The 12006-nt window shown below is 38.6% G+C and overlaps 1 protein-coding gene across 1 annotated transcript in view; it reads left to right on the top strand.

Annotated features, from left to right (window-relative positions):
- SPATA6 (spermatogenesis associated 6) overlaps positions 1–10547 on the top strand; it is a 39800-nt gene extending 29253 nt beyond the window's left edge. Inside the window, exons 11-13 of the mRNA XM_030455664.1 lie at positions 2439–2538; positions 5920–6008; positions 10274–10547. Coding sequence (XP_030311524.1) covers positions 2439–2538; positions 5920–6008; positions 10274–10454 — 370 coding nt within the window. The 3' untranslated portion in view covers positions 10455–10547. The remainder of the gene's footprint in view (positions 1–2438; positions 2539–5919; positions 6009–10273) is intronic.
- Positions 10548–12006: the final 1459 nt, after the last annotated feature.

The following is a 12006-nucleotide window of genomic DNA, read 5'->3' as shown; positions in this document are numbered from 1 at the left end:
AAGCTGTGCTCTAAAGTCAGTCGGAGAGTCAGAATGTTGTAAAGAGGTTTCACTTCAGATTATGCTTGTTACATTTCAGACAGGATTTTATTTTAGTTAGAGTTTTGCTTGCCATAAATGTTAACATTATGACTTTAAATCTGGCTTAGACTCTATAGTTATCACTAAAATGAGACAATACAACACCAGAAAAACTATTTAAAAAGAAGCTGATACTGTGTTTAATCGCACTTAAGGTTTTGATTTTTTTTTCTCTTTTTTTTTTTTCTTTTTTAGTAAATGATGTTTTCAGTGCATTAGATGCTAACATTCCTTATACCACAGCGCACACTAGTGGATTGTATCTCTAAAACCACCTGAAGAAAGAAATCTAATAGTTCTTGAATTAAGTACTTAAATCTTCTTGCAGACACAGCCGCGTATTTTCTAAATGAATACAGTAGCAAGCTGAGTTTTCTTTTTTCCAAAAGTAAATACATTTATCTCCTAGGTTGTTTGTAAATTTAAGGTTAATAACAATGATATGAAATCTTACATACGAATTTCATAACATTTATTTCCCAGAGGCAATTTATTCCAACTTCTTTTCTCAGTGCCAGCAACCCAGATCTTAGAGGAAGAGCAGCTGTTGTATAAATAAGAGAAAATGCCATGACTTCATGGGTCTGTCTTTTGTTTGTCAAATGGGAAATGATTCACTCTCATTGCATCTAGGATGCACCTTTTAAACATGCATTTTGTAGGTTGTTTAATACTAGTAAATGTTTGAAAATGGTAATAGGAGGGTGGTCGTAACACTCCAGCCTTTTTCTTTTATCTCTCTTCTTTAAAAAGCAAAGTTTTTTTTCACTACTAGTGATGGAGTGCATGCATTGTAACACCATATATCAAACTGGGTTTCAATGTGTTAGGGAAATTAATGTTCCTGCCTGCTTAAGGGACCTAAACTTCTGTTTCTTTAAAGGCAATGCTTTGCTCCCCTAACAAAACTCACAAACCATTTTGCTTTCTTTTAGGAAAATTTATGTGAGAGCTTTTAGTGCAACAGATTGTTAGATTCTAGTGTGCAAAAGAATTTAATTGAACAGTATGGATTTGCCATACATGCTTTTGGGTTTTAAATCAGTCCTAAATGTTCAGGATGCTAATATGAATGTTATAGCCAGCTTTGTGAAAATTCTTTCCTGTAATAATCTAAAGATAAACAATGCTAAATGTCATTAGAAATATGGAAAATACATCTCCCTATAGATTAAATGATTCATCTTCCCAGTACTGTGTCACCACCTGGCACGCTTTCTTCAGGTTAAAATAAAACCATTCAGAAATAGTCAGATCACCCTAAGGAAGCTCATAAATAGGCTGAAAATATTTAGGCTCTTTAGAGCAGGGAGAGGTAATTCAGAAAGGTAAGCAATAATAAGTGGGTCCAAATATGTTCATTAGATACAAGAAAATAGAAGAAAGTTAATCAAAAGCAGAGATCTGGTAATCTTCTACTACAATAATTCTTACCTTGTGCTGATCTCTCTTTTATTTTTTATTTTATTTTTTATTTTAAATATACTTCTGAGTGTACTAACATGTGGAGGTAGTTACTGATCCTCTTCTTAAAATCTTTTTTGCCTCCCTTAACAGAGTGAGAATAACTATTGCTATGAAATTTTGTGCCAGCTTCTGAACTTGTTGAGCATGAGGGTTTTGTTTTTTATTAGTAAAGTGGGAAAAAAATGTGATGCTAAACATAAAAGGGTAAAACCGGCAGAACAGGTTACCCAGGGAAGCTGCTCCCTCCCTGGAAATGTTCAAGACCAGGTTGGATGGGGCTTTGAGCAACCTGGTCCAGTTGTCCCTGCCCATGGCAGGGGGGTTGGAACTGGATGATGAACTTTAAGGTCCCTTCCAGCCCAACCCATTTGATGCTTGTATGAAAATCCAAAAGCAATTTAAAATGCAGTTCCATCTTGTGAAATAAAGATTGGGAATTGGCAGGTTTTTAACTCCATGGGCTTTCCAGTTTGCATGCATTAGGGTTATCTTCCTGTTGATTTATTCCACTGAAAAGAATTTCACAAGTGTAGTATTTTCTTTAAAAAGAGAAAAATGAAACCTGATAGCAGCAAATAGAATTACTGTGTAGCATTTCTATTCTATAGGGACAATACAAACATTATGGAAAGATTACTCATGTTACAAAATCATCAACATTTACTGTTTTGCATCTCTGTTGGTATTGTGGATGCATACTGTTTATGCACTGCTTTGAAATGTTTCTTTACCCCAGAGGAGAAAAAGAATCAAATCTAAACATTGTGTGTGTTCCAAACAGAAGGCCTGTTTCATAATTTTAAGAAAAAAATAAATATGAGTCAAAAAGATGCTTGAGCTTTTCAAAAAGAAAATATTTCTTCTGTTTGTTTTTCCTCTTCCTCTTGCAGATTCAGCTCTGGTTGGCTTTCACCAGCAAATGGAGATGAGATCCATAAAAGAGTTAAAAACATTTTAAGGACACACAGTGCTAGACAGCGCCTCAGATTTGTAAGTTTGACTGCATGCTACATTCTTCTTTAAGACAACTGAGGTAGATATCTACAGTCTAGAATTTTATTTTTTTTTTTTTTTTTTTACTGTAAGGGTGACAGAGCCCTGGAACAGGCTGCCCAGGGAGGTTGTGGAGTCTCCTTCACTGGAGACATTCAAAACCCGTCTGGACACGTTCCTATGTGATGTACTCTAGGTGGCCCTGCTCTGGCAGGGGGGGTTGGACTAGATGATCTTTCGAGGTCCCTTCCAACCCCTAGGATTCTGTGATTCTGTGTGATTATAATGTTGTCCTTTGAGGCAGCCTTGATTGCAGAAATATGGATTCAGCATAAAAGCTGAACTATTTCATACTGATTTCATGGGCTGCTGGTATAGGTAACCCGCTCACAGGATGTTAAGGTCAATTGTGTTTTTTTATATCTGGTTCCCCACTTCCAATGTAAGCAAAAAATATATTACAGAGCTGTAGAATGTCAAGGCTTAACATCTTGTGCAGCTGCACATCAGCAGCTGCTGGTGTCCAGCTGTTTGTAGGGCTAATACTATTCTTCATGTGTGCTTTTTTCCCTTAATTACCTGGCTTTCAGTGAACAGAGCTCTTTATCTAATGAGATTATGCCCAGGATCAGAGTATTTTGTCCTTAAGTCTGATGGAATTTTGAAGTGTGGTCTTAGACAGATGGAAGTTTTTGCTGTTGCAATTTTGAGAAAGCCAGCTGGGGCACAGCCAAAGCATTGTACAAGTTGGGTAGCAAGGTAATTAATCTGTAAAGAACTTAAGGTCCTAAGTGTGAGGCAAGGTAAAAAGATGTAGGGATGAGAGGTAGGGAAGATTAAGATAAGGAGCTTTGGTGAAATTATTTTTTATGTCTGACAATCTAACACATGCATTATTGGTTGGTTAGAAGACACCCAGGTCTCTCATTGAGGAAAAAGGCATCTTTCTTGCAGTGACTCTACTGATTGGGAGTCAATCCTACTGATTGCACTGAAGCCATGGCAGAGGGCTGGGGTAGAAATGGAGGTTGTTGTTTAAATCCACTGTTGCAAGATGGACCAAAGAACATCTGTCTTAGCTCTGAAGTCTTGATTTTTTTTTTTTTCTCAAGTGTAGTTATCCTGGGCAGCTCCTTGCCTGCATACACTGATAATCTGATTATTTTCTCATTTCTGTTCAATCTTCATTTCATTTTTAGGTTAGTTGTGCTTTTGTTTTAATCTGAAAAACCTTTTCTCATGCATGCTAAGACTGTTTGATCTCGTTTATACTGTACCTCCCTGCATGTGTAGATGAACATTATGATCTTGTGAGCTGCTGCATCTCAAATAGAAGATGCCCATCACATATTTCTGTGTTTCAGCTGCTCCAAAATAGGTACAAATCATGTCAAATGCTTCTCTGATCTTTCAATGAACTTAAGATAAGAGATTGAATTTCATGACAGTCCAGCACCTACATGTAATGAAAGTTTGCACAGCCTGAACCATCTCCAGTGGACCTTGACTACTTTCCTTGAACAGCAGACCATGACTTTATGATAAAAGATCTACTTGTTTGTTAGAACTGAGTGTCTGGTTACACAATCTGTCCATCCAGTCATAAAGGCTATGAAATACAACAATGGGTAAAGGAGAATTAAATAATTTTCTTCCTGTTATTTTCTTCCAGATTATGAGGGTACTGTGTGTCTTTAATTGCCAAGCAGGTCTGAAAAATGCTAGATAAGGACCTTTTTTCTCCCTCCATTTTCTTCCACTGAGCAAAAGGAATGGGAGGATGTTAGAGAAGTCTGAAAGTGTTTGATAGTTGTGTTTCAAGCTGACCTGCTTGAAAAAAAAATCAGGTCTGCTAGTAGGGATTACCATGAACTACACAAAGATTGGTTGTGCTGGCCCCAAATCTAAGCTGCCTTCTTATGCCATGGATGGAAGGGTCATAATAAAAGTGAGGGAGTAGTAAAGCAAGTGCACTGGCAGTGCTGTGAGTAGATTTTGGCACCAGTCTGGATCCTCTTCCAGACCTTGAAAGGTTAAAAAATCTCTTATTGTCTCATTCCAAAGAGCCTTATGCTAAATAACCAGTCCCAGCAGCATCCAGCTGTGTTTTGCAAAATTTTGCTTCCACAGTGCTCTGTAAAAACACAGTGACTGGAACTCTGCTGCAGATTCCTTAGGGTGTCCACTGTAGCTTTCTGCTGTGACATTCTGACAGTATCATAATTTATGTTTCCATCTTTTTTGGCTTTCCAGAGCATAATTTGCCTCTGGCAAGTGCTACAGTCTTATTTACCACTGCACACCATTTCCTCTTCAGTGCTCTGTAGTCTGTGACTGCTGAAGGATGAGCATTTTCCTGTCTACAAACACACTTATTACCTCAAGCTTCTCCACAATAAGTTGTGTTGGGTTTTTCCTCATCCATATGCCTGCCATTCAGCTTCCTCTGCATCTTGTTGCCATCTACTGCTGTATTTATTGTCATTTCTTCCAGTCCTCTGTTGCATGCAAACCTGATTATTTTTACTGCACAGTCTTTTTCCCACTTATTTCTTCTATAGCATGAAAGATGATTTTGTTTACTAATCCTTACAGCAATTGGCTTCTGCTAAAAGTATCACCTAATATCACCTCCTAAGTAGTGTCTTTACTCTTCAGAGCAGAGTGAACATTTTTGTGTATAGTGGAATTTCTACCCCCCTGCCTCAGGTGAGCAACCGGGTCCCTTCATGAGATGTTTTGTTTCTCCTTGTCAAAGAGGGCAAATATGGGTCAGTTGATGTCCAGATAGCATTTGGGAGGTAACAGTGCTTTTTAGTCACTCCTGAGAATACCACTGAAGGGTCATTCAGTGTATCAGAGGTATTTTTTTAAAGTTGGGTAAGCAGGTTTTCAGACCTGTGTGTGGAATTAAAGTATTTAGAGCTGTAGAATTCTATCTGGTAAAATGCATTAAATGGATAACTGTAGCTCATTATAAGAGCTAATAAATAATAAGTTTTAGATTCTTTTTCCCCTCTTCTGCAAGAAACAGAAGGCAGTGAGCAGTAGGTTTCATAGCATTTAACCAATGTGTTTATTGGGGATTATTGAAGCTTGTGCTGTCTGCATAGTTCTTTAGATCTACACTGTCTAGAAATTCTTTCCAGTTTATTACCTGAAAATTATTAGCTGAGTTGTACTGAACTTAATTAAAAGTGTTCATAAATGGCATTTGGCTCATTACACTTCATCCCTTTCTCCCCCAAGAAATGTAAGCACTTTAATAGTCTTCTCCTAAATAGGAAGAAAGTATTTTTGAAATGAGATCATTGTAATCAGAAACCAATGTAATGAGAATTTGATTTCTGTGTTGTTCTTTTTTTTTTTTTTTTTAAGGATGACAGCAATGCAACAAAAGGAGACTTGAGTAAGACAAGAGAATCTTTGTGTAGAGCACCCTTATCCATGAGGGAACTGCAAAGCAGGTAAGGAGTTTTTGCCTGGCCAAGGCAGAACAGTCAATACTCATTAATGCTCATACCCTTTGAAATTTGGCTAAAAATGTCTCTTCCAATTTTGAGTTAGGCAATTGCATTCCCATTGAACTGGGAAAAGGCTTCTGTAGGAGTTAGTCCTGGCAAGTTTTTTCTCCTAAAATCAAAACATAGCTAACTATCATTATGCTTTTCATGCTGTTTGTTACTCTGTCACTATAGTTTTCATGAAACACCAATTTTGGATCTAGATTTGGTCATAAAAATGATCCATGGGCAATAGTTTTTGGGTTTTATCCACCAGAGATTAAATGTAACTTTAAGAATAACCAATTGGTTCTTTTTTCTTAAAACTATGGAAATGCAGAAATACATTGAAGTTTGTTTAGTGATATGGGTTTGGGCTGTTGTTTGGGCTGCTTTTTCCAAAACATGAATTTGAGAAGCATCTTAAAACCTACACCAAGTGTAGATACTGGGGCTTAGTGTTTCAGCTCATGCTGCATTTCAGAAGGCATCTTGAATCATAGAATCATAGAATCATAGAATCCTAGGGGTTGGAAGGGACCTCGAAAGATCATCTAGTCCAACCCCCCCTGCCAGAGCAGGGCCACCTAGAGTACATCACATAGGAACGTGTCCAGACGGGTTTTGAATGTCTCCAGTGAAGGAGACTCCACAACCTCCCTGGGCAGCCTGTTCCAGGGCTCTGTCACCCTTACAGTAAAAAAATTTTTTCGAATATTCAACTTGAACCTCCTATGCTCCAATTTACACCCATTACCCCTTGTCCTATCACTGGTAATCACTGAGAAAAGCCTAACTCCATCTCCCTGACACTCGCTCCTTACATATTTGAAAACATTGATGAGGTCACCCCTCAGTCTCCTTTTCTCCAAACTAAAGAGACCCAGCTCCCTCAGCCTTTCCTCATAAGGGAGATGTTCCACTCCCTTAATCATCTTCGTAGCTCTGCGCTGGACTCTTTCAAGCACTTCCCTGTCCTTCTTGAACTGAGGGGCCCAGAACTGGACACAATACTCCAGGTGTGGCCTCACCAATGCAGAATAGAGGGGGAGGAGAACCTCTCTTGACCTACTAAAACCTGGTTTCATTAGGTTCATCATTTTGTGTACTCATATATGTGCCTAGGGTCTCATGCAAATATTCCACTTAAAAGACACAAATTGAATGTATTTTGACAACTTCTGTATCAGAAGTTATCAAAATGATGTTGTCTATGTATAGACATGGTATGTTGTAGAATGATTTGGTTATTTGTTGGAGGAAAGATACAAAGTAATGTAAAATATTTTGGGGGTTGTATGGCTTTTCTATTTTTCTTTGTATTCAGAGCAAAAGTCCTAGAAGTCTGGTGCTTAACTTAAGAGGTCCTGACAGTAGGAAAAAAAAAGGTTTTACTTTGATAATTAGATTTGTTGCAATACTTTGTAACAAATGCCTCTCAAACCACCACTGTATACCACTAAAAGAAGGTTAATATGAGCATCATAGCAAACTTTTATTTGCAATTTGTAAGCTCTAAAGAGCTAATTCATGCTTTGTTGGCTTTTTGTAAAATTTCTGTGATTCAGAGTCACCTCTGCATAAGAGATCTTGCTGGCCTTAGATTTTCACTGTATTCTGTGTGTAGCCTTTTTGCTCCTTTATCCTGACAGATGCTGCAGTTTAATTGTGTAGGCTGTGTTTGTGAGAGGGAAAGTGCAAGTTTTTGTTTCGAGGCAGCTTTGGGGACTTTGATGCTGAAATTGCAGACCATGAAAAAAAAAAGAAAACAAATCCTAACACTAGAGAACCAAGAAGTGATGGGATATGAAATGTGGCATTCAAGTTGGGAAAGGACTTGCTGCTTGGGTTTAGAGGCTGGCAGCAGCAGAAACATTCACTGAAGGGCAAGACATAAAAAGGACTGTAGGACAAGCCTGACTGCTGAGTGTTTGTCACAGTGCTCATAAACAGGACACGAGGACAGAGACAGAGTTCAGAGAAGGACATGGTGCTGTCGACCAAATGTTGGCAGTAAAGTAGATGATTGAAAACCACTGGGACTAAGGAAAAGGTCTGTGTTTTGTGAAATATTTAGTATATGATTCACTCCGAAAAGAACTTCTGGGACTCTTAAAGGAGATGTATGATGGAACAAAAGCATATGACAGGTATTTCAGAGCTGGGAGTTGCGTGCAGAAATCCTGCTGTTAATATGATTTGTGAGTGTAATTCCCAGATTGCTTAGCTCAGGTTGTCAGCTGTGTTTCCAGCTGAGACAGGAGAAGAACTCTTCCCTAACTTGGCTCTGTCTTTGTCCACACCAGTGCAAGTGTCTCGTGCAAGGCCTGGCTGATGGAAATAGGTACACACACACACACACAGCTCCAACAAAAGAAGGGAAAAGAAAGCTGATGTCTTCTTTAAGTCTTTGTCAGTGCCAGAATAAGGAATGTGGGAAAGTTACTGCTGCTTTTTGAGTCTCTCCTTTACTGCAATTAAAGTGGTTGGATTCACAGTGTTTCTGTGTAGATAAAGCTTTTAGTAAGAGAAAAGGCAAGCATGAGGCTGACTGCAGGAAATGGATTCTAAGGAAAAGAGTGTCAGAGCTGTTTGTTGTATATTTACAAGTGCCACTCCTAGTGGATTCTCCATCAGGAGTGAGGTAACACAAACTGCAGAAAGGAGGAGGTAAAACTTCCAACTGTTGATGGTCCCCAGGGTATTGACCTGTCTGCTTTTAACCTGGCCCTGTGTAACTTCTCTGATGGTTTTGCTTCTGGTAGGTTGGTTCCTCTGTGCCCAAACTGTGAAGAACAGTTCACCCTGTCAAGGATGATAAAGGGTTTTAAATTTTCTTTACACTATTGACTGACTTTAAATGTTGGTTCTTTATTGAAACAGTGTGAAAGTGGCCTCCCTGCCTTTTTAATACTAGAGCCAAACAAAGGTTTTCTTGTTGCTTTACGTGATTTAGATTGGCATCATCATAATACTTGAATGCAAGAAATCTAAAAGCAAAAGCCATTCCTTCTTTTGTTTTCTACAGAAGCAGCTTGGAAATCTGAATTTAGAAAATGGGTCCTACATCTTCCTCTTCTTCCCTCACCATCTTCCTTAATTAAAGTGAGAAAATTGTGTTTTGATGAAGCTAGCTAGAAGTGTATTAATAAGCCCTTTGACATAAGGTTTCTTTCCATTTTGTCACAGGTGTTTACTGATACTAACTTGAGGACAGTTTTAAGTACTGATTTGACTGCAGTAGATTAATACAGGATATATATATATAAGAAAAATCAGAGCTTCCTTGTGAAAAGTAATGTCTTTCCTATGTGAACATGGTCACTGTCAGCTTCACGTTCCAGACTGAGAAATTCACAAAAGACCAAAGACTGCTCAGTCCTAAGTGTCTTAAGTACCTAAATCCCTGAGCAGATGTGAAAAAGGTCACCTCAGTAATAATTTTTTGCTTCTGATTTTTTGAGCTACTTGTTTTGTGCTGTATTGCAGGAAAATGGCTCATTTCATTCTGACACAAGTCTTTGTTTGGAAAGTTTCTGCAGAAAGCAAATCCTCAGGAAATTTAGATATATATGCTTCAGATTTGTCAGTGTTTCATAATGAAATTTGGAGAATAAATTTCACTTCATAGATCTAGGAAATAATTTCTCAAAGCAACTGAAAGATGAGACTGTATTTGTGTTTAGTATGAAAACAGTGACACAGAAGATGGGGTGGGGAAGGAGCACTCAATTGCCACTATATCATAATGTATTTGGTGGAATACTTAATTCAAGATGCTTCCGATAGAGCACTTTACAGCTGCAACCACAGTAATTTAATACACCTCTGATAGATTGTCTTCATATTGAAATAGCTGCTTGTGCTTACATTTTGACCTTCAAAGGACACAAAAAATCCTCCTGTGTTGCTCTCACATAGGCTTAGTGCTTAGTCACACTGCCTATCGAAATACAGCAAAATGACTGCATGCTCTTTGAAATTTAATGCTTTTTTTATTTGGGAGGTATTCTCAAGTGCACTCAGATAAATGGGGGGGAATTTGTATAATTGAATAACATGGGGCTCCCATTTCTTGGCAGTAGCTGCAGTGCAGTTTTTATTTCGGTATGTGCAAGGTAATCTGTGTTTAGCTGCTCTACATTTGGATTTCTGCTGGTTTTGTGCTTCTTATTCCTCTCCCTTGTCGTGATTTGATCATTATTTCTTATCTTTCTTTCTGTTGACAGTTCACCAGTGCAGCAGAAAACTACTCTTCACTTGGATAATGGTGAATATTGGTCTACTCGTGCAGCTGGATACAAAGGGAAGTCTCACAGAGCCATCTTTGAAGAGAGTCTCGAGAAAATATATAGAAACCTGTACCAAAAAGCTGCTGGCACTGTTTCAGACCCAAAACTTCACTCCTGATACAAATTTACCAGGAAATGCATAGTATACAGTGTCCATCTTTTTAATGAAACCTATTTTTATGTAACGAATATTTGTACTCTTTTTTTAGGGTGTAATTACTGTTGGGCAGAATTTTGGAGAAATGGGGTTTTGGCCTGGTTTGCTAAAAGGAAACTATTAACATTCCCCTGGGTGTCCATGTTCCCTTACCCAAGAAAAGCCAAACCATCCCATGCCATGACACCAGGTAAACCCCTCTCAGTTAATCAAGATGGTGTTGCTTCTTTGAGACAATGAAAAAACTGTCCAGTCTCCTGGACATTCCTGTTTCAGTTGGAGCCAATTCTAATTAAATAATTAAAGCTATTTAGTGACATAAACAGAACTGGTTGAAGAAGTGAAGTCCTAGTGTTGAGATAGGGGGTCCAAAGAGGAAGGTGAATGTGATTTTTTTTATTTAAAAAATCAAATATAAATTTTAAAAATTTAAGAATCTTTCATCTGAAGGGAATTGTTTTCTAGAAAACTGCCTTTGGATTTTTGAGAAAGGTGGCAACTGATCCTGACCCATAGCATTCTTTCAAAGTGGTTTCAAGCACTTTTACTCCTGAATTTTCTAATGCTGTCATTTTTTTTCAAAGAAGAAAAGTCATCTTCACACACCATGTGCATTTGAAAGTTTCCAGATTCTCTTGAATGCAGCCATGACATTTGTCAGTATAACTTTTAATTTTAAAAATATGAATAAGAAAGGAGTGTGGAAGGGGAGATACTGGAGATAGTCAGCAAGCTCCTCATATACCTCAGTGCAGGCCTTCTGAAGCTCTTGCATCACAATCCCACCTAATTTGGAGCCTGTCCTTTCTAGTCTGCAGGGATCCTGTTGGCAGAAATTGCATCATTTCTGCTAAAGGCCACCAAATGTTCATCTGCAGTTTGATGCTTTCCCCAGGGGTGGAACCTTTTCAGCCTTGCATTGAGCAGATTCCACATTAGCGGACCGGGGCAAATTGCCCATCTATTGAAAAGCAGAATGTTTTAAAAGGGCAAGAGTGTCCATCTCCTGCTTCCTTTCAGAATAAAAAAGGGGAAAAAAAAACCCAAATGCCTGTTCTGGCTCCTTCCCTGGCTGAATGAACAGATTCAGTTACACCAGTGCCATTTTACCTGTTATGATTGGATAAAGGGTAAAGCTAGCAGTGCAGATGGCAGAACATATGACTGTAACCTGCCAGCATGCCTAGATAAACAAAAACTTGGTCTACTCTGCCTTCCATCCTTTAGTGCTGAGACAACATAATTGATTTGAGAAAGCAGTTGGTGAGCAATTATGCTGGTGGGGAAGCACGTTGAAAGGCTGCGTGCTCCTGTTTCAGCAAGGGGGACTCTCAGAGGAAGCCTCTTGCATATAGACATTTCTGTTCCTTGCAACTGTTAAAGCAGTTGAAGTGGATTAACACGGATAACTTCCTGTCCCTGATGCCATCAGCACTCTGCTGCTTTCAGAGGGCACGAGTTCTCATGCTTTGGGTAGGTGTGGAGTCACTGGATCAGTCTTCTTTTTGCAGAG

Source organism: Calypte anna, chromosome 8, assembly GCF_003957555.1.
Source record: "Calypte anna isolate BGI_N300 chromosome 8, bCalAnn1_v1.p, whole genome shotgun sequence".
Lineage (NCBI taxonomy): Eukaryota > Metazoa > Chordata > Aves > Apodiformes > Trochilidae > Calypte > Calypte anna.
The sequence above is the reverse complement of the archived record's forward strand: the minus strand, read 5'-3'. Positions and strand labels throughout refer to the sequence as shown.